Source organism: Jaculus jaculus, chromosome 20, assembly GCF_020740685.1.
Source record: "Jaculus jaculus isolate mJacJac1 chromosome 20, mJacJac1.mat.Y.cur, whole genome shotgun sequence".
NCBI lineage: Eukaryota > Metazoa > Chordata > Mammalia > Rodentia > Dipodidae > Jaculus > Jaculus jaculus.
In genome coordinates this window covers 27,292,819-27,312,232 of record NC_059121.1, presented here as the reverse complement: position 1 = coordinate 27,312,232, position 19,414 = coordinate 27,292,819, and the positions used below count along the sequence as shown (strand labels likewise).

At 41.6% G+C, this 19,414-nt stretch overlaps 1 protein-coding gene across 1 annotated transcript; it reads left to right on the top strand.

Annotated features, from left to right (window-relative positions):
* Positions 1–36: 36 nt before the first annotated feature.
* Positions 37–8,687, top strand: Mrps30 (mitochondrial ribosomal protein S30; the record flags this gene model as incomplete). The annotated part of the gene is made up of 5 exons (XM_045138918.1): positions 37–526; positions 2,332–2,477; positions 4,565–4,670; positions 6,216–6,392; positions 8,258–8,687. Coding segments are annotated over 5 exons (1,221 nt in total), but the record flags the coding sequence as incomplete, so codon positions are not given.
* Between the last annotated feature and the right edge of the window lie 10,727 nt (positions 8,688–19,414).

Below are 19,414 nucleotides of genomic sequence, written 5' to 3'. Positions count from 1 at the left end.
CGGCTCGCTGTCCGCGGCGGGGGGCCGTCGACGCGCGCCGCCGCCTCCGTGACGCCCGCCGCGGCCGCGGAGACGGCCGTGGCGCGCTACCCGCCCATCGTGGCTTCCATGACGGCCGACAGCAAGGCGGCCCGGCTGCGGCGCGTGCAGCGCTGGCAGGCGTCGGCGCACGCCGCCCCGTCGGTGGACGCGAAGCTGCGCATCCTCACCAAGATGCAGTTCCAGAAGTACGTGGTGTACCCGCAGACGCCCGCGCTGCACGCTGACCGCTGGTACCAGGCCTTCACGAAGACGGCGTTCGTGCCGGGCTGGCCCGCGCCCGCCGCCGCCGCCCCGACGGCGCTCGACGTGGCGGCCGTGCGCGCCGCCGCCTGCGAGGGCCTGGAGCACGCGCGCTTCCTCGCGCGCCGCCTGCCGCGCCCCGAGCAGCGCGCCGCCCGCGCCTCGGCCTTCCTGCGGCTGCTCGTGCCGGCGCTGGTGGGCGCGCTCTGCCCCGCCAACGCGGCCCTGGCCCACGCCGCCCTCGGTGAGAGCGCCGCGAGCGCCGGCCCTCCGCCGCCTGGGCGCCCGCCCCGCCCCGTCTCGCTTTCCTTTCCTCTCCTTTTCCCGTTCCTTGGCTTTTTTCCTTTACATTTTCCCGTTCCTTGCCCTTTTCCTTGTCTTTTCCTTTTCTTTGTCTTTTCCTTCCCTCTTTCCTGTACTTACCTTTTCCTTTCCTTTTTCCTTTTCTTTCCCCTTTCCTTTCCTTTCCTTTCCTTTCCCTTTTTCCTTTCACCTTCCTTTTTCCTTTTCTTTCCTTTTCCTTTTTCCTTTCCTTCCCTTTTTCCTTTCCCTTCCTTTCCCCTGTACTTCCCTTCCCCCTTTTTCCTTTCCTTTCCCATTTCCTGTTTCCTTTCCTTCCCCTCTTTCCTGTCCTTTCTTTCCTTTTTTCCTTTCCTTCCCTTTCCCCTTTCCTTTTTCCTTTCCTTTTCTTCCCTCTTTCCTGTCCTTTCTTTCCTTTCCCCTTTTTCTTTTTCCTTTCCTTTCCCCTTTCCTTTTTGCTTTTTTTCCCTCTTTCCTGTCCTTTCTTTCCTTTACCCTTTTTCTTTTTCCTTTCCCCTTTCCTTTCCTTTCTTTTCCTTTTCCTTTTCCTTTTCCTTTCCTGCTGCAGGCATGCATGTGGCCTGAGGGGGGCTCCCGGGAGCAGGACTCCTGCAAGTCTAGCTGGTGACGTGGAGCCCCGGGACAAGAGTAGTGGTGGAGAAGGGTGGGTCTGGGCGCCCACATGGAAATTGATGTCTTCTCTCTTGACCTTACCTCTTTTTTCCCAACCCTCAATTTCAAGATGAGAATTATGATCACACTACTTTGTCATCGAATTGTGAAGGGTTGAATAAAGTGTGAGCTGAAGTAACCTGCCCTTTTAAAGTCTCTGCTTCTCATGCCTTTTTTTCTGTCTTCCACCTTTGCCTGTCTAGTTACATATAGGTGTACTGCACTGAACGAGGTAGTGTGCGTCTTTGCTCCCTTCCTCCCTTGGGAACAGAGTGGATACTGGGGAAGCACAGTGACTTAAACACTCATGAGTGAGAGCTAAGAAATCTTAGCTTAAGACCAAGGTCCCTCTTGTATAAAATGGAAGTGATGGGCTGGAGGGATGGCTTAGTGGTTAAGGTGTTTGCCTGCAAAGCCAAAGGACCCAGGTTCAGTTCTTGAGGACCCACGTTAGCCAGATGCACAAGGGGCCGCAAGCTTCTAGAGTTCATTTGCAGTGGCTACAGGCCCTAGGTGTGCCCATTCTCTCTCTCCTTCCCTGTCTCTGTCAAATAAATAAAAACACACTATTTTTTTTTAATGGAAGTGATTACAATTGTATATACCTTTCAGTTACTTGAGTACTTCATAGGACAGTTCTCATTTTCAAACTCTTTCTTTTTTTGGTTTTTATGTTATTTTGAGGTAGATTCTCATTCTAGCCCATGCTGACCTGGAATTCACTTTGTAGTCTCAGGCTGGCCTTGAACTCACAGCGATCCTATCTCTGCCTCCCAAATGCTGGGATTAAAGGCATGTGCCACCATGCTCAGCTTGAAACTTTTTATCTCAGGTGGATGTTAATCTGATCATTCCTCAGTTGTAACTTTTACAGTGTTTAGCATAATAGAGGCATCGATACACTGTTCAGAGGCCATTGGTATTTTGACTTTATCATCAATGCTGAGAATGCCTGTTTGCATAAATAGTACAGGATGGCAGAAGTATGTTGAAAGTCTTTTCAGAAAAAAATTCAGTAGTCTACCAGTAACCAGTTTTATCTTAATGATGAAGGAAAATTCTGTTGTCTTTTCATAGATTACATGCGCCCCGTTCATTTTTACTGGCTGCGTGGTGAGGAAGTTATTCAAGCTGGTCATCGAAAAGGTAGAATTGATGCTTTGCGATACCAGATCAATGACAGACCACACAGCCAGCTTCGGATACCCAAGCAGCTTCCAGAGGTAAGGAAGGGTCTGCTGGCTTTGTGTCAGTTGACAGCAGGTGTCATCGTTGTCATAGGCAGATCAGGTAATCTGGTGGACACGATAAAATATTTTGTGTGTATGTCTTCCTTTCCATGTTGTTTATGAAGACAAATCATCTGAAAATATTGAAATTTCTAATTTGTTATGCTATATTTATAGTCTACAAAATGAATCAGTTTTAAGTAGGTAAGGCAATAGTGTTTTTCTTTCTCTAAATATCAATATGCTGATAACAATTTAAGATTGTGATTTAAAACAGGGTTTCTTAAAGTTTCTTCATTTCTAATTCTTTTCACCCAAGATATTTTTATGGCTCCATGGGTATACAGGTATATATATCAAATGTCTATTCATGAATGAATATGAAGAATAGGAGGTCTGGGAGCTGTAGAGATATTTTTATTGTACTATAGATACATAGGAATACAAATCAAATGCCTATTCATAGATGGCTAAGTGGGTAAAATGCTTGTTGCTCAAGCCTGAGGACCTGAGTTCAGATGCCCAGAACCCATGACACACACGCACGGCCCAGCATCTGTAATCCCAGCATATCTACAGTGAGAGGGACAGTAGAGACAGGAGAATCTCTAAGAATTGTTGTATTGTAACATACTATTTTCTAACTTGTGTTTTGTGTGTATACGCATATATGTGTATACAGGCGCACCCAAGCCACAGCACACATGTGTAAGTCAGGACAACATGGAACGTTGGTCCTCCCCTTCTGTCATATTTGAGGCAGGGTCTATTGCTTGTCAAAGCTACAGTACAGCAATGAGAATTCACTGAGGTGAGTTCTGCCAAAACACATGAGGTTCATTATTGTGATTTTAAGTTGGGTTTTTATCATTGTGTGCTCAGAAAACTTACTGTTAATTTTTAACAAATATTATTGTTTATTCATTTGCTAATAGTGAAGAGAGGCAGAGAGTGAATGGGTGCACCGTAGCCTTTTGCCACTGTGAATGCACTGTAGATGCATGTGCTACTTTGTGCATCTGGTTTTAGCATGGGTATTGGGGAATTGAACCCAGGTCATCTGGCTTTGCCAAGTACCTTAAACTGCTGAGCTGTCTCCTTAGCCCTTGTTGTATAACCCTTAGGCAGCCCACAGTTTATAAGCTATATGTAAGTTTAAGATTTTATGATATATTATTGCTAGTCATACATCAAAGGATGTTTAAGTTGTGACTTAGGTCATTTTATTTTTTGGAGGAAAAAAAATTTTTGAGGCAGCCCATCAAACTAGCTTTATTATTATTATTATTTTTAATGTGTGAGAGAAAAAAATTGGCACGCCAGGGCCTCTAGCCTCTTCAATTTAACTCTGTACACGTGTGCCACCTTGTCCACATGTGCGACCTTGCACGCTTGCGTTACCTGGAGCATCTGCCTTATGTGGGCTCTGAAGAGTCAAACCTGGGTCCTTATGCTTTGCAGGCAAGCGCTTTAACCCGTGAGACATCTCTCCAGCCCAGAAAATAGAGTTTGAGTGTTGTACTGTGTAGTGTTGGTGAACACTGTTTTGTGGATGTCTGAATATTAAATAATTCAGGGTTGTAGAGGCCGTAAGTCAAAGACAGTAGTACACATTAACATGAATGAGTGTGCATGGTACATTCCAGTAACGTTTTATTTATAAATAAGTCAAAGACGGTAGTACACTTTAACATGAATGAGTGTGCATGGCACATCCCAATAATGTTTTATTGATAAGTAAGCTGCAGGCTGGATTTGGCCCATTACTAAAGAGCATTGTTGATTGAGTATCTCTGTTCTGAAAATGTCAAGTCTGAAATGCTCCAAAATTCAGGACGCTTCAGATTTTTGGGTTAGGAATGCCCTTCCTGGAAAGTGTATGTATATATTCCAAAGTTCTGACAAGACCTGACTGTGAGGCACTCCTGGTTTCAGGTATTGTGATTGAGGTTTTCCGTCTGTGTGATCAGAACACTGTGTAAAAAATACCTCAGTTTAAAAGAACTCAAATCTGGTAAAATTAAGAATAAAGTAGATGTAGATATTGCTGTGGCTTTACTACGTATTTTTTTCACTTTAAGTTTGTGCCACTGGATTGCTCTGTGCCTGAAGAAATCCCTGTTATGAAATGTAAACCAGACAAAGTTCCATTATTCAAACGGCAGTACGAAAACACCATATTTACTGGTGAGTTTCTCCTTACAGATCGTCCTGTGCTTGTATGTAGAAGGACGCTAACTGAGGGACATGCAGGCTGTGTGTGTGTTTAGAGGTGGGCTCCCTGTCTGCGCACAGGCTGCCCCGGAGCTCCCGGTCTCTCCCCCCTGCCTTGGCTGCGAGTGCTGGAGTCACCAGCGCGCGTTACTAGACCGGCAGGCCGCCCTACGGTTCGTGATGACGGAGTTTTTTCTTTTTTCGAGGTAGGGTCTTACTCTAGCCCAGGCTGACCTGGAATTCACTATGGAGTCTCAGTGTGGCCTCGAACTCAAAGTGATCCTCCTACCTCTGCCTCCCAAGTGCTGGGATTAGAGGCATGCGCCACCACGCCCAGCTTTGATGACAAGTTTTGATGGGCTACAAGCACTTGTTCATAATCTCAAATTATTTCAATGTGCATGAAGCTTGAAGAGAAAATTAGCCCATCATTTGAAATTTTGCTCATTTCTACTAAGTCACCAGGATTCGACTTTGAGAAAGAGTTGTATTTACTAGGCTTGGTTGATTTAGATTATAGAAAAAGTTAATTCGGGTTTTGTCACAATGAATGACATTTAGCATGGTACCTGGGTTGTGACTGGCGCTTTCTTGGAGCATCCTGTTTGTGCTGTGCACGGTGGTAGCCATCAGGATTCCAGGCCTTCCGTCATCTCCACCACTTGTTCTTCTGTGGTTATTAGTCCTTTGGGTCACGTGACCCTGAGGTGAGCTCAGGGAAATTTGTAGAGAAGAACGGCAACATTTCATGAAATGTTTGTCCTTGTCTTTTGGTGTGTGTAGTATATATGTGGGATGTGTGTGTGCGTGTACAAATGCTTTTGGTGTTTGCACGCATTCTGTGCATGTGTGTGCAGTCTTCCATTACTTCTCTGCCATTTCCCTGAAACAGTCTCAGTGAACCCAGAGATCTGTGTTTTGGGGAGGTGTTGTTAGATGGTGACCAGGGAGGCACGGAGAGCCTTGTGCTCGTGCTCCCTCGCCTGGGGTGCAGTGCAGCTGTGTGCACAGCTTTGTACGTGGTGCTGTTACGGGGTGCAGACCTTCATGTGTGTGTGCTGCTACCACTGAGCCTTCACTGTACCCTTAATTTCGTTGTTTAGAAATGTAGTATGCAAACACCTTTCATTTTCAAAATTTAGCAAATTTAGTGTAAACCTTTTACCTTAGTGATAAAGTAAGGTTTAAGTCATAAAATGTACCCTTGGGGATACAATGAGAGTAACAAGGCTCTTACTGATAAGGGGGTCACGGAACTTAAATTAATAGAGAATTTTAAATAAATTTTTACTATGTTTTTTGACTTAGTATCCTGGTGGGCATTGCGATAACACATAGGCTGGAAAATTGCTCTCAAGTGAAATTTGACTTTACTTTATATAAATATGTAAATCAGTGTATGCATTTTGAGTACTGAACATAACGACATGTAAAGACAGGCTTAGGGTGATGTCAAAGTCTGGCTCCAGGTCTTCTGCACATTCATTTCATCTGAAATACTTGTATTTTGTTCTTCAGGTTCAAAAACAGCAGATCCCTGCTGTTATGGTCACACCCAGTTTCATGTTTTACCTCACAAATTACAAAGGGAAAAACTTTTGCAAAGAAACTGTGCTGAGCAGATAGAAGTTGTGAACAGAGCGAATGCCATCGCAAGCCTTTTCGCCTGGACCGGAGCACAGGCCATGTATCAAGGTAAAAGTCATGCTTTGGCATTCTACATTGTTTGAGAATAGGACTTTCAGATTGCTATTTTTGGGTTAAAGGATAGGCTATATCTCAACAGTTTAAAAATTATGTATTGACACACAAAACGAATTTATTCATAAAGCTGTAATTAAGTACTTTGCATTGGAATTTGCCCATGCAACGTGGGTATTTTGCTGTGTGTTTGGTTACTTAGTATGGGAATGCACATTGTGAAAGCAGTGCTTTCCCCAAACATTTCAAGAACTAACTGTGTCAGCTGTCTGGTGACAGTAGCCTGTGTTGATGGTCTGCACATGGTCTTGGCTGTCCACAGCTGCACTGAGGGGAGCACCTCAGATTCAGCTAGGAGACGGCTCAGTCAGAGGCCAGGCTTGCCTTTCATGTCAGGCACTGTATAGCAGGAGAGTGAAAGACAGACATTGTGTGTTAGTTCCAGCTCTTGGCATTGTTAGGAGAAAGTACACTGTGTAAGTATGATGATGTATGGGTGGTGGGTGTGAAGGATTTAGGAGACAAGATCTACTGGAATAGTCACTAAAGACAAGGTCTCTCAGAAATGAGTGTCACACAGACCTGACTGGTGAGAGCTCCTCATGCTAAGTACAAGCCTTTGATGTGAGAGCAACCGGAAGCACTGAAAGAGCAGATGAAGGCTGGTGAAGAAAGAAGGGGACGAGATGGAGGAAGCTGGGCGTCCATATCACCTAGGACATTGTTGCACGGGGCTGGACTTATGGACAAGGTCTCGTGTCAGCCAGCCCGGGAAAGCTCCGTCACCTCTCTGCTACAAGCCTGCTGGGACTCTAAGAGGTCCTTGTGAGGCATCTGGATTTTGTTACAAAGTTCAAAGTAAAAAGGAGGTGCTGCATGAACTTTGTACAAATATCCAGGAAGAAGAACTTTAATGGGGATTTACCCATTCTTACCAATTTTGAAATACAGAAAGACACTGCCTTTAAAAGCATGATGTTGCAACCATGGTCTCACCCCCAAAGGTTTTGAGTGTGTATGTGGGGGGTTGATTTCTGAAAGAAATAGTCATAATGGTTATTGGGTATAAAATACTGCTGGTACTGAAAATTGTTGAGTATATTTGAAGTCATTAAGTAATGATAAAGTTACTATCATATGTAGGTTGGATTTATATAAGTATGGTCTACTGCCCATAGATGATGTTAGTTAAGGTTGAAGTATAGGAAAAGATGAATCTGCCTGTGGAGATGACTCAGTAATTATGACTACTTGCTGCTTGATTATGCTGGGGCATGGCCATGTGTATCTGTAACCCCAGTCTTGGGAGACAGACCAGAGACTCTCTGGAGTTGCTGATAGATGCTGGGTTGAGACCTCTGTCTCCAGTAAATGCACAGGTAAGTGATGAAAGGACCCCTGGGTTCTCCAGCCCATTGCATATGCAGGGGCACATGCATCTGCACGCACACATGCGGAACACAGAAGAAGAAGATGAATTGTGTGTTGGGGATCCTGGGAAGAAGTAAACTAATGGCTTGTTTAGAAGTAGGATCTAGAATTGGTGAGGAAGAGAAGGAACCCTGGAGATCCTCACGAGGTGCATAGGTCTGGTTCCTGACAGGTGTTTAAAGCCCTTTAGTGTGTACTCTTTGTTTTGGTTAGATACATTTATTACTGAGTGTCAATTGCAGCTGGTTCCTGAAAGGTGTTTAAAGCCCTTTACTGTGTACTCTTTGTTTTGGTTAAATACATTTATTACTGAGTGTCAATTGCAGCTGGTTCCTGAAAGGTGTTTAAAGCCCTTTAGTGTGTACTCTTTGTTTTGGTTAGATACATTTGTTACTGAGTGTCAATTTCAGCGCTGCTTTCTTCTGCAGGGTTCTGGAGCGAAGCAGATGTTACTCGACCTTTTGTCTCCCAGGCTGTGATCACAGACGGAAAATACTTCTCTTTTTTCTGCTACCAGTTAAATACTTTGGCACTGACTGTACAAGCAGATCAAAATAACCCCCGTAAAAATCTATGTTGGGGGACAGAAAGTAAGCCTCTTTATGAGGCCGTGGAGGATGATGGTGTGAAAGGTTTTAATGATGAAGTTCTACTTCAGATCGTACACTTCCTCCTGAACAAACCCAAAGAAGAACAGCCACCGCTGAGGGAGATCCCTCAAGGCATGTGACTGGCATTTTGAGAACTTAGAAGAGCAGCCACAGCCAAGGGAGGTCCCACAGGCATGTGATTGGCACTGTGAGAACGTTTAAGTTTCACTGAAGTGCAATAAAGCTTCCATAACCGTCAGTAATTAAACACTTGACTTTGTTTTTTATTGTTAGTTTTGTATGAGTATTTGTACTCGAGGGAGAGTTAGAGAGTCCTTACTCATGTCAGGACTGGGGACTAGCGCCTGTGCAGAGAGCTCCTCGTCCATGCACCATTGTGTTTGGCGTTGTGCGTACTGAAGAACCACACCTGGGCCTCCAGGCTTTATAAGCAAAGGCCTTTAACCACTAGGCGTCTCTCCATCCCATTGATTTTTGTGATGAATATTTCTTCTGCCTACCTGTTGTTAGACCTCATTAATACCTTGCAGTAGTCATGGGTCACTTTAGAAGTAATACAGTGGCAACAGTTGAAATACTTGACTATATAGGTGTACTATTTATTAATTTCTTTGATTTAGTAACCTAATACAGTTACAGAGCATTATTCAGACCCCTTAAAAACAAACAGAATTTGGCATATATTAAACTGAGGGTTTGGTAAAGTTCTCAGTCTTGGTTTTAATAGGGTTTTTTAAAATTAATTAATTTATTTATTTGAGAGCGCTAGAGAGAGAAAGAGGCACATAGAGAGAGGGACAGAGATTGGGCGCACCAGGGCCTCCAGCCACTGCAAACGAACTCCAGACGCGTGCACCCCCTTGTGCATCTGGCTAACATGGGTCCTGGGGAACCGAGCCTCGAACCGGGGGCTTCACAGGCAAGTGTTTAACCGCTAAGCCATCTTTCCAGCCCCAGTCTTGGTTTTTAAAGGAAAGGAAGGGAAGGAAAATACAGGATTCATTCTCAGTGTGGTCTTAGTACCCAAATCTTGTGTAGTGCTGAGGCATGAGGTACTAAACAAAGACCCTAGCATTGGCTTGCATGTGACCTGTCCATTCCAGGTGCCTACAGTTAGAAACGGGGCTCAGCCAGGTTTGGCGGCACATGACACACACCTTTAATCCCAGCACTTGGGAGGCAGAGGTAGGATCAGTGAGAGTTTGGGCTACCCTGAGACTACATAGTGAATTCCTGGTCAGCCTGGGCTAGAGTGAATCCTTACCTTGAAAAAAAGAAAGAAAGAAAAAGGTGGCTACTCATGATGAATGGACGAATGGATATGGATGAACTAGGGTAGTTTTTCCAGTTTGAGATCTGATATTTCCTTATTTATGACAGCATTTAGGGTTTTCTTTCTTTTCTTCTTTTTAATATCTCTACACATTTCCTAACTCAATCTGTAATTGTAAGTAGATATTTTAAAATTTATTTTTATTAGTAATGGTCATACTTAGCATGTAAACAACACATGTTGAGGCCATCCCTTCCCTGATCTCTGCCCCTTCTCCAAAGAGGCTCTCCTCATTGGCAATGCAAGTTATCCCCACAGGGATTGTGGGTCATGTGTTGTGGGGGCAGCAGTCAGTTATGGGGGAGAGGCAGTGACTCTGCATAATGTCCCAACTCTTGGCTCTAACAATCTTTCTATCACTTTTCCCCAAAGTCCGAGCCATGTTGGGTGTGTGTTTAAGTCTACTTCGTGGGTTTGTAAGTGACTGCTGGTGGAATTTATTTTGTAAAAAGGTAGTTTAACTGAAAAAATTTTTCAACCAAGTGTTTAGAGACATATATAGCCCCTCAATTTGTGTTCCTCATATTGAGTGGACATCATCTTCCGTACGGCATGATACTGGAGAGTGTGACTGGAGAGTGTGATCTGGACGGTTGACCGACCCTTTCAGTGAAACACACTCCCCGGTTGCCTATCTCATTAACCATTCTTAAAATTGTATTTATTTACTATTTGAGAGAGGGAAAGAGGCAGACACACACAGAGATTGGGTGCACCAGGGCCTTTAGCCACTGCAAATGAACTCCAAATGCATGCACCACCTTGTGCATCTCGCTTACGTGGGTCCTGGGGAATTGAATTGAAGTCCTTTGACTTTGCAGCCTAGTGCTTTAACCGCTGAGCCATCCCTCCAGCCCTCATTGAGCATTCTTTATCATTCCCTATGGCTGTTCTTACAACCATTCTTCAAGTACTGGTATATCTATTGGTTTTTGTTGTTGCTGCTATTTGTTCATTTTCCCTAGGTTCCATTTCTTCTTTCTCCACATTGTTCCAGGATAACGTAGTCAAATCCAAGACTTTTACATACAAGCTCATTCATAAGTGGAGTTTGAGTCAGTGTATCTCAACTTCAAGTGTTGTCATTATAAGTGATCAGGTCTGAATGAATGAGGTTGTGGGAAGTTTTTCTCCTAATTTTCATATTTCCCAGAAAACACATGCTTTTGTTAACAGAAAAATAAGTTGATGTCAGAACCAAATTTCTTGGCAGGAGGATCTCAAGATCTCAGGAGGATCTCAGGAGGTGCTCAAGGTCATCATTCTCTGCCATGTGGTAAGTTCCAGTTGGGCCTGTGCTACATGATAGCAGAGGAAGAGGGAGATAAACAAGAAGACCCAGCGATCAGGAAGGACTTTCTTGAATAACTGTGCTGTGCAACCATCAATATCGAATTAGATTTCATTATAAAGTTGTGTTTGAAAAAGTTTTTGTGATTGTATTACTGAAAATTTCCATCAGTTTCATCGTGTATGCGTTTCACTTGATTCCGAGTATCAAGTCAGGTGGTAGGTTTGAAAGATCCATATTTAGTATAGTTTAAGAGACATTACTTAGTCCTTAATGTTTTCCTCCCTTCTCCCCAAATTCATGTTGAAATTTCAACTTCCAAGTCCCCCAAAGAAGAGAACTTTTGAAGATTGCAAGGGGGTCTCTGTGCTCAAGTGGAATTAGAGACCCTGAGAAATAGGCTCAGGGGAGTTTGTTCACCCATCCCACCATATGAAGACAGGGCAGCGATCACCAGATGCTGTACCCACTGGCACTTCCGCTTTCTGTTCTAAGCTACAGTAAGTTGAAATTGCAGTCTGAATGGACCATGCCTACTGATTCTTACATAAAATTCTAGCCCATGTTGCCAAGTGCTTGAATTCAATAAAAGATGTTAATTTTTATAATGATGGGCATGATAGTTTTTGAGTTACTTACTGTTATGGAAATGATAGAATTATCTATACAGACAGGAAAAAATATATGAGCTTGGTGCAAGGAAGTTAATTATGGAAAAATTAGGGAGAATATAGGTACAGGGCTACATTAACTAGTATTTGGTATGGTTGGTTGTATTCCTCAATCTGAAATGGCATCCTTGTCCAAAGGTTGGCAGGACTTTTTAAAATAGCAGTAGCAGTGGGGGAGGCAGAGAAGAACAGTATATGCCACAAAGATTGAGAAGTTATATGTAATAATTTAAGTGTTTAGACACGATTACTGTTGGTGAATAACACACCACAGTGGAGCATGAAATTAGCAACAGCTGTTATGTAACTAAGCTCCTCTGCATTAAATATAGCTTATATGACTATATAACTTTAAGACTTGTCATAATTAACCTGTTTTAAATATTTCTGTAAGCCAACCTTTTTTAGAATGAATTAATCTCCATTTCATCATTTCTGTTCTTTTCCACTGAAAAACACTGAATTCTGTCTCCAGTTTGATTGCATTCCATGTTTTTTGTCATTGTACAGAAGTATGCATTTCACTTTACAAAATTTTTGTAAATAGCATTTGACAGCTGAAATTAGCATCAGAAACTTTCCTGATAGTTGACATTAATGTCTGATACTTTGTGTGCTGATTGGGTTTGGGATTTTGTTCATCTTTTTAAAAAGGTGGTCATGAGGTTTAGTTTCATAATCTATTTACTAAAAATTCATGTAATTTCTAGAAATCAGTGAAATTGATGGGAAGTCTAAAATGATAAATGCAAGTAAGAGCCTATGCTTTTTGGACTTTCTGTATTCTTTGCCAAAGTAAATGAAATTTTATCCCAGTTCTTAATATGTAGACCTAATTAGTAAAAATCCATTATAAGCAAGCAAACAACTGAAGCTGGACATGGTGGTGCACGCCTTCAGCTCCAGCACTTGGGAGGCAGTGGTATGTGGATTGCTGTGAATTTGAGGCCAGCCTGAGACTACGTAGTGAATTACAGGTCTATCTGAGCTAGAGTAAGACCTGCCCTCGGGTATAGTAAGTAAGTGAATATAAAGTAATGCTTACTAGTTTAGGCATATATTCTTAATATTTTATAAAAATTATACCAAAATCCATGAATTTAGGATCTTTTAATTTTTTTGTGTATGTGTGTATGCATGTGTAATGGGGCATGTTCAGGTTTCTTTTTTCTTTTTTTTTTTGCAGAGACCCCATTTATAATATAGGTGTATAATGTAGTAGTGTGTACTCCAGAGAGACAATAGGCTTTCTGAATGTGTTTTATGGATATTTGTAGGTTTGAATGACCAAAGGATATTGCATGCAGTTTGGCCATGGGAAACTTTTTTTTTGGGGGGGGGACGGGGGTAAGTCATATAAAACCTGACTTTTGCCGGGTATGGTGGCGCATGCCTTTAATCCCAGCACTTGGGAGGCAGAGGTAGGAGGATCGCCGTGAGTTCAAGGCGACCCTGAGACTCCTTAGTTAATTCCAGGTCAGCCTGGGCTAGAGTGAGACCCTACCTCAAAAAAACAAAACAAAACAAAAAACCTGACTTTTATTTGCAAACCATAACATAGATGCCTTTTGTGGTTATCCCAAAATTCCTCAAGACATTTCTGTCAGTTATTAATAATACTAATGAAAAAGGTAGACAAGATTTACAGCTGGGTTAGGCCTCAGAAAGGAGTAAAGTAGTACAGCAACTGACCTTTGTCTATGCCATTCATTGTTAACTTTAATGCAGTGTTTTAGTTAATTGAAAAGTAAGGATTTTAGCAGATTTTCTTGACAAATGCAAAGACGTGTTGCAGTCAGGTTCGCATTGCTGGTAGAAGTCACCCAACCAAGAGCAGCTTGTGGGAAAAAAAGGGGGTTTATTTTGGTTTACAGGCTCGAGGGGAAGCTCCACGATGGCAGGGGAAAACGATGGCATGAGCAGAGGGTGGACATCAGCCCCTGGCCAACACAAGGTACTAGAGAGTGTCCCAAAACTGGCAAGGGGAAACTGGCTATAATACCCATAAGCCCGTCCCCCCAACAGTACACTCCTGCTAGGAGGCATGAATTCTCAAATCTCTATCAGCTGTTAACCTAGCATTCAGAACACCCAAATTTATGGGGGACACCTGCATCAAACCACCACACGTAGTAATTCTCAGTTTATGTTCTTATGCATCGGTATTACAGTGCTAGAATTCATCTGGTCTGGGCCATTCTCTATTTGGGGTTCATTGCCGTTCCATCCATTGCTTTTCTCTCTTAACCAACACCACTGTGTCTCCCTCACTATGTTCTATGAAATGTTTTGTTCCCTTATGAGGTATTGAGTTCAGGACTGCTGAAGTCCAGAGTGTAAGAAACAGAATGAACTTCCAGTTACTTATTTTTAATCTTCATAATCTGCTGACTGGCAGTATGCATGATAATTATCAGAGACAAAGGAATTCAGATTTTGTTTTTGATAATTAAGGGCTAGATTGGCTTCCAGTGTTTGTGTTTGCTTGCAGCTTGTTGCAGTGAGGGTCAAGGTCGCTTACTGGCTGCTGGCTGGGGGCGTCCTTCTGTTCTTCACCCAGTAGCCTTCTCTTATTGTATCTTATTTTTTTAATTAAGAACATGCTTTGGGCTGGGTGTGGTGGCGCACGCCTTTAATCCTGGCATTTGGGAGGCAGAGGTAGGAGGATCACTATGAGTTTGAGGCCACTGTCAGACTACATAGTGAATTCCAGGTCAGCCTGAGCTAGAGTGAGACCCTACCTTGAAAAACAAAAAAAAAGAGTGTGCTTTGTATAGATGTATCTTGTGTTGGTTAGTACCATCCTTGCCCTCCTCATTGCCCCCTCTTTTATAGCACTTTCACGTCATTCGTGGCAACCTGCCAGAGAGAGCTTAGACCAAGTCTGCTATCAAAACAGGCACAGGTCACTATGTCCAGCCCCAAACCAAAGAGAAGGCTTTGCACAATGCCGTGGCTAGGATAGTTGCTCCCGTTTGATTCAGGGACATCATAGAGGCTTCTCAGATAGTGATGGACATCCTGCGCGAGTGAGAATAGACTAGTGAGAATTAGTATTTCCTTAACTTTCCACTCTGTTAGGACCAGTAAGGGGAAGTTGATAGATACATCAAGAAACAATAGAAGTCATGTGGGCAGCTGGGCAAGGTAGCGCATGTCTTTAATCCCAGTACTCAGGAGGCAGAGGTAGGAGGAATGCCCTGAGTTCGAGGCCACCCTAAGATTACATAGTGAATTCCAGTTTAGCCTGGGCTACAGTGAGAGCCTATCTTGAAAAAACAAAATCAATAAATAAATCATGTGGGCAGAAGACTAAATAAAGATATATTAAGTGATGATAGGAGCTCATTAAGTTGACTACCTAAAGGAAAGAAATGGAGGATCAGACTGTATTCGGGATTCTCATGCTGGTACACCTACGTGTCCAACTTTCAGTACTCTATGATTTTTGCTCAATAAATACTTTCAATGTTGATTTTAACAGTGTGTGGATGTTCAGTGGTAATGTTTCTATAAATTATTGGGTACAAATCATGATATCTTATTTACTTTTTCAAAGGATTTTTATGGCTTAGATATTTCTGAGAAGTGGAGCATTTTCTTAATGGAACAGATGGTCAGTTTTCAGTCAACATTATCTATGGGAGGGTGATATTTTTAAAAATATTCGGAGTAACATCAGAGAGTTATCCTCTTCCCCTCCTTTAAAACAATGTGTCTTGACTGAAAACTGCTTTGCCTTCTCTAACTTGGCTAACTATATGTTTTCCCTTGTACCCTTAAGCACAGAGATAGACCTTGAACATTTCCAGGCACAGTTAAATCCTTTGTTGCCTGCAACACTGGAAAAGAAAAATGTTACTAAATATACAGAATCTAGCTCTGTCCTGGAATTGTCATTCCCCTGCCCATTTATAAACACCACATCCACAGCCTTCGTTACAGAAAGTTAGCACTTCTTTCTGTTTTGTGAAGGCCCCAACAGCCCTAAGGAATGCTTTGGGCTGGTCAGTCGGGCTATAAGGCCATCTATTTTTGTCCAGTTTGATTACTAATGAAAAAATATTTTTAATCACAGGATTTCTTTAAGTGATTCCATTACTATGTCTGAAATCCAGTTTTCAACTGGTAATGGATGGAAGTATCAATTTGAAAGACCAACCTATATTTTTTACTTTCTTTTTTTTTTTTAAACATGTTTTTATATGTATTTATTTAACAGAGAAAGAAGGGGAAAGAGAGAGAATAGTTGTGTCAGGGCTTCCAGCCCCTGTAAATGAACTCCAGACACTTGCGCCCCCTTGTGCATCTGTCTAACGTGGGTCCTGGGGAATCGAACCTGGGTCCTTTGGCTTTGCAGGCAAATGCCTTAACCACTAAGCCATCCCTCCAGCCCCGTTTGACTTTTTCTATGCAAAGTCTCTTATAATTGAAGTCATACTATTTCTTTTAAAGAAATGATTGTAAATGTTCCTATCAGCTGCATATTAGTTTGAAAATGATCTCCAGCTGGACTCAGGCTGGGTGAGATCCAGAAACTTCCTTCATCATTCAAATACATGCACAGGAAGAGGAACACATATGGTACGTGCATTTTGCAGTGCCAGGTATTACATTATCATGAAAGCAGTCAGCATCCAGCCTTCCTGTTCGCTTGGAGCTCAGTGAGAACATTCAGTTTACTCCTCATGGGCTCTCCAGGAGACATTGACTTGGTGACGCTTCTTAACGGACAGTGTCCTTTAGTACCATCCAGTGGTGGTGTACAGTGATATGTGCAATCCAGAGGATACCTTACATGCTGTTAATTCTCATCCCCTTTCTCATGAAAAAGGATGACTTAACTTGCAACGTCAAATTTTTATATAATTTTTTTTAGTTTCATTTTAACCAATGGAAGTACATTTTGTTGCTATGACATCATGATTGCTATAGATAATTTGTAAAAGGAGTGTGTGTGTGTGTGTACACATGTGGGGAAGATAATCTTTTTCTGTTAAGCATTCCATAAAATCTATCTGGATTTAGTTGATATTTTATGGTTTTGAAATGTAGCTATAGAATTTTATTTTTTCATTCCCTAATTGCTTTCCTCTTCTATAAATTTTATTCTACAATAAACAGTGCTTTGGGGACAGTTTGTAGCATATTAAATATGAAGATTATTATAGAATTTTATGCTTAAGTGTAAATTCATATTCATAGAAGAAAAAAGTTTTCAAATATAAAAAAATTCAAGCATGGTAATTATATAAGATTAGCTAATGTGGGTGTAAATATGTTTAATGTTAGAATAGTTAGCAAGTATTCAAAAAATTAAATCCTGACTTTAAAACATTTGCAAGATTTCCATATCTTACCACCTGGGTGTGATTCATAAATGAAAAATAAAGGAGTCATGTATTTGGAAGTCTCTAAAAGATAAAAAAGATCCATATTAGTTTGTGGGAAAGTATAAGTTGTTGCAACCTTTGCAACTTGGAATTGTAAATGTCATAGGAAAGAACAATGCTAGGAAAATAGTACCAGTTAAATTCCCATATTTCCAGAATACAAAGGCACATTTTAAAATCAGTGCAGCAATTCAGCATCTAGAGAAAAGTCTGTCTTTTGTCATTAACCAGCTAAAAGGCAACTTAAGATCCATAAGAAGACTGGGGGAGGGGTGGATACGAAAATCTTTACAGTTCCTGTTCACAGAATGAATCATTTTTTTCTATGCCTGACACTGCAAACGTGAAGTGCTGTTTACAGTTCTAAATTATTTTTGTTTCAGAGTCCAAATGACAGATTCATATTGTGAATAGCTAAAGAACTGTGTGGGGGGTTATGCACTCTTTCAATGACTTTCCTGTTGGGAAGATTTGCATTTCATGCTTTCTCCTCGAGATGTTAATGCCCCCTAACGTTGCATCATAATCATTTGGAATTAAGGGAACTTCAATCATCATCAGATGCCAGCTCACCCTTCAGTACTATCACGTACCTGACCCAGGATCCCAGTGAATGAAGGATGAAGACTCATGACCACTCAAGGCTGCCACTTTCCTGACTTGACCATCACTGATTATTGTGGAATGTTTATTTGAGTTTAAATCTGTTTTCTTGTAACTTTCCCCCATTCACATCAGCTGTTTCTTTTAAAGTTATTTGGGGATAGTCATTCATTTTCATCAGGTTCAAGTACATTTTTAAATCATCTTTTTTTCAGTTCTTGAGGTTGTTGTTTTTTTTTTTTCTGGTTAAATGTTTGACACTTATATTTGCTCCTTAATTTTGTAAATCTTTCCATGGTGTGATATTTTACTCTGTTCACTCTTCCCGTCTTGGCTAGCATCATGGTTGAGCTCATGTGTTTGTATTTCACCATGAGACTTGACAGTTTTACTGTGTTAATCATTCCCTTTTTACTGATTAGAATCATGCCTTCCTGTAGCTACCCCCTTTAATTACATCCTTAAAATAAATAAAAAAAATAGAGACACTAATGTTTGCTATCATGTACTAGATTCTAAGTCCTTAATCATGTTCAGTAATGTTATGTAATTTTCTTTTCTTTTCTTTTTTTTTTTTTTTTTTTTTTTTTTGGTTTTTCGAGGTAGGGTCTCACTCTGGCTCAGGCTGACCTAGAATTCACTAATGTAGTCTCAGGGTGGCCTCGAACTCTCGGAGATCCTCCTACCTCTGCCTCCCGAGTGCTGGGATTAAAGGCGTGTGCCACCACGCCTGGCTCAGTAATGTTATGTAATTTTCAAAACAACACTGCAAAGGAACTTAACTCATCCCTGCTTTACTTCTTGCTTCTCAGATGGAGAGACCTTTGTGTTTATAATGATGCCTGTCCCATTTCCTATGATACTGAACCAACACTTGGCCTGTCCCTCAGTAGGACCAACAAATGTGACCAATATCATAATACTCATTTAAAAGTGAGGACTGTTTTTAGTAATTTCTGAAACAAATTATTAGGGAAAATCACCACATAAGCTTTCCCTTTTAATTATAACTTTATGAGCGTGTAATTTATTTGTGTGACAATGTTCCACTATCTGTATGAAATTAACTTGCTATTTGATAAAGAATGTATATGGAAGAAATGTCACCTCATGGGTCAGTTTCAAATCACACTTGGGCAACTTCAGTTTATTTTACATAATTAAGCCAAACTCACATACAATAAATATAAAATTAAATCATTCTGCTTTTTATATGTCATCCTGAAAATTACTAAAACAGTTTGATTCAATAAGGCTTTTTCAAAACTCATGGTTCATAATCCAAGATGGAATATCTGTTATTCAAGATACACACATGGGCCATGATTTCTTGCTGAGCATGAAATGCTAGAAATTACTAAGATGGTTCCACATCCTTGTAACTGCATATCACAAACCACACGTCCGGCGCCTTTACTTTGTTTTTACGTTGTTTTGGGGTCCCATGTCACATTGCCACACTGGTACTCATACTCCAGTGAGGCTGGGCTCTCGTGCCCCTAGTCACTGGACCACTCCTTTGGTCACTCCTCACCATCTCCTCTCCCAATTCTCTGTCCAGTGTTTAGTCATGGTGGTTTATCATTGTTTTCTTCAGGCACATGGCTCCACTTTCATAAGGAAACCACAAACATCCCATCAGTGTCTCCTGTCAAGACAGTGTGAACTTTAATCCACATACTG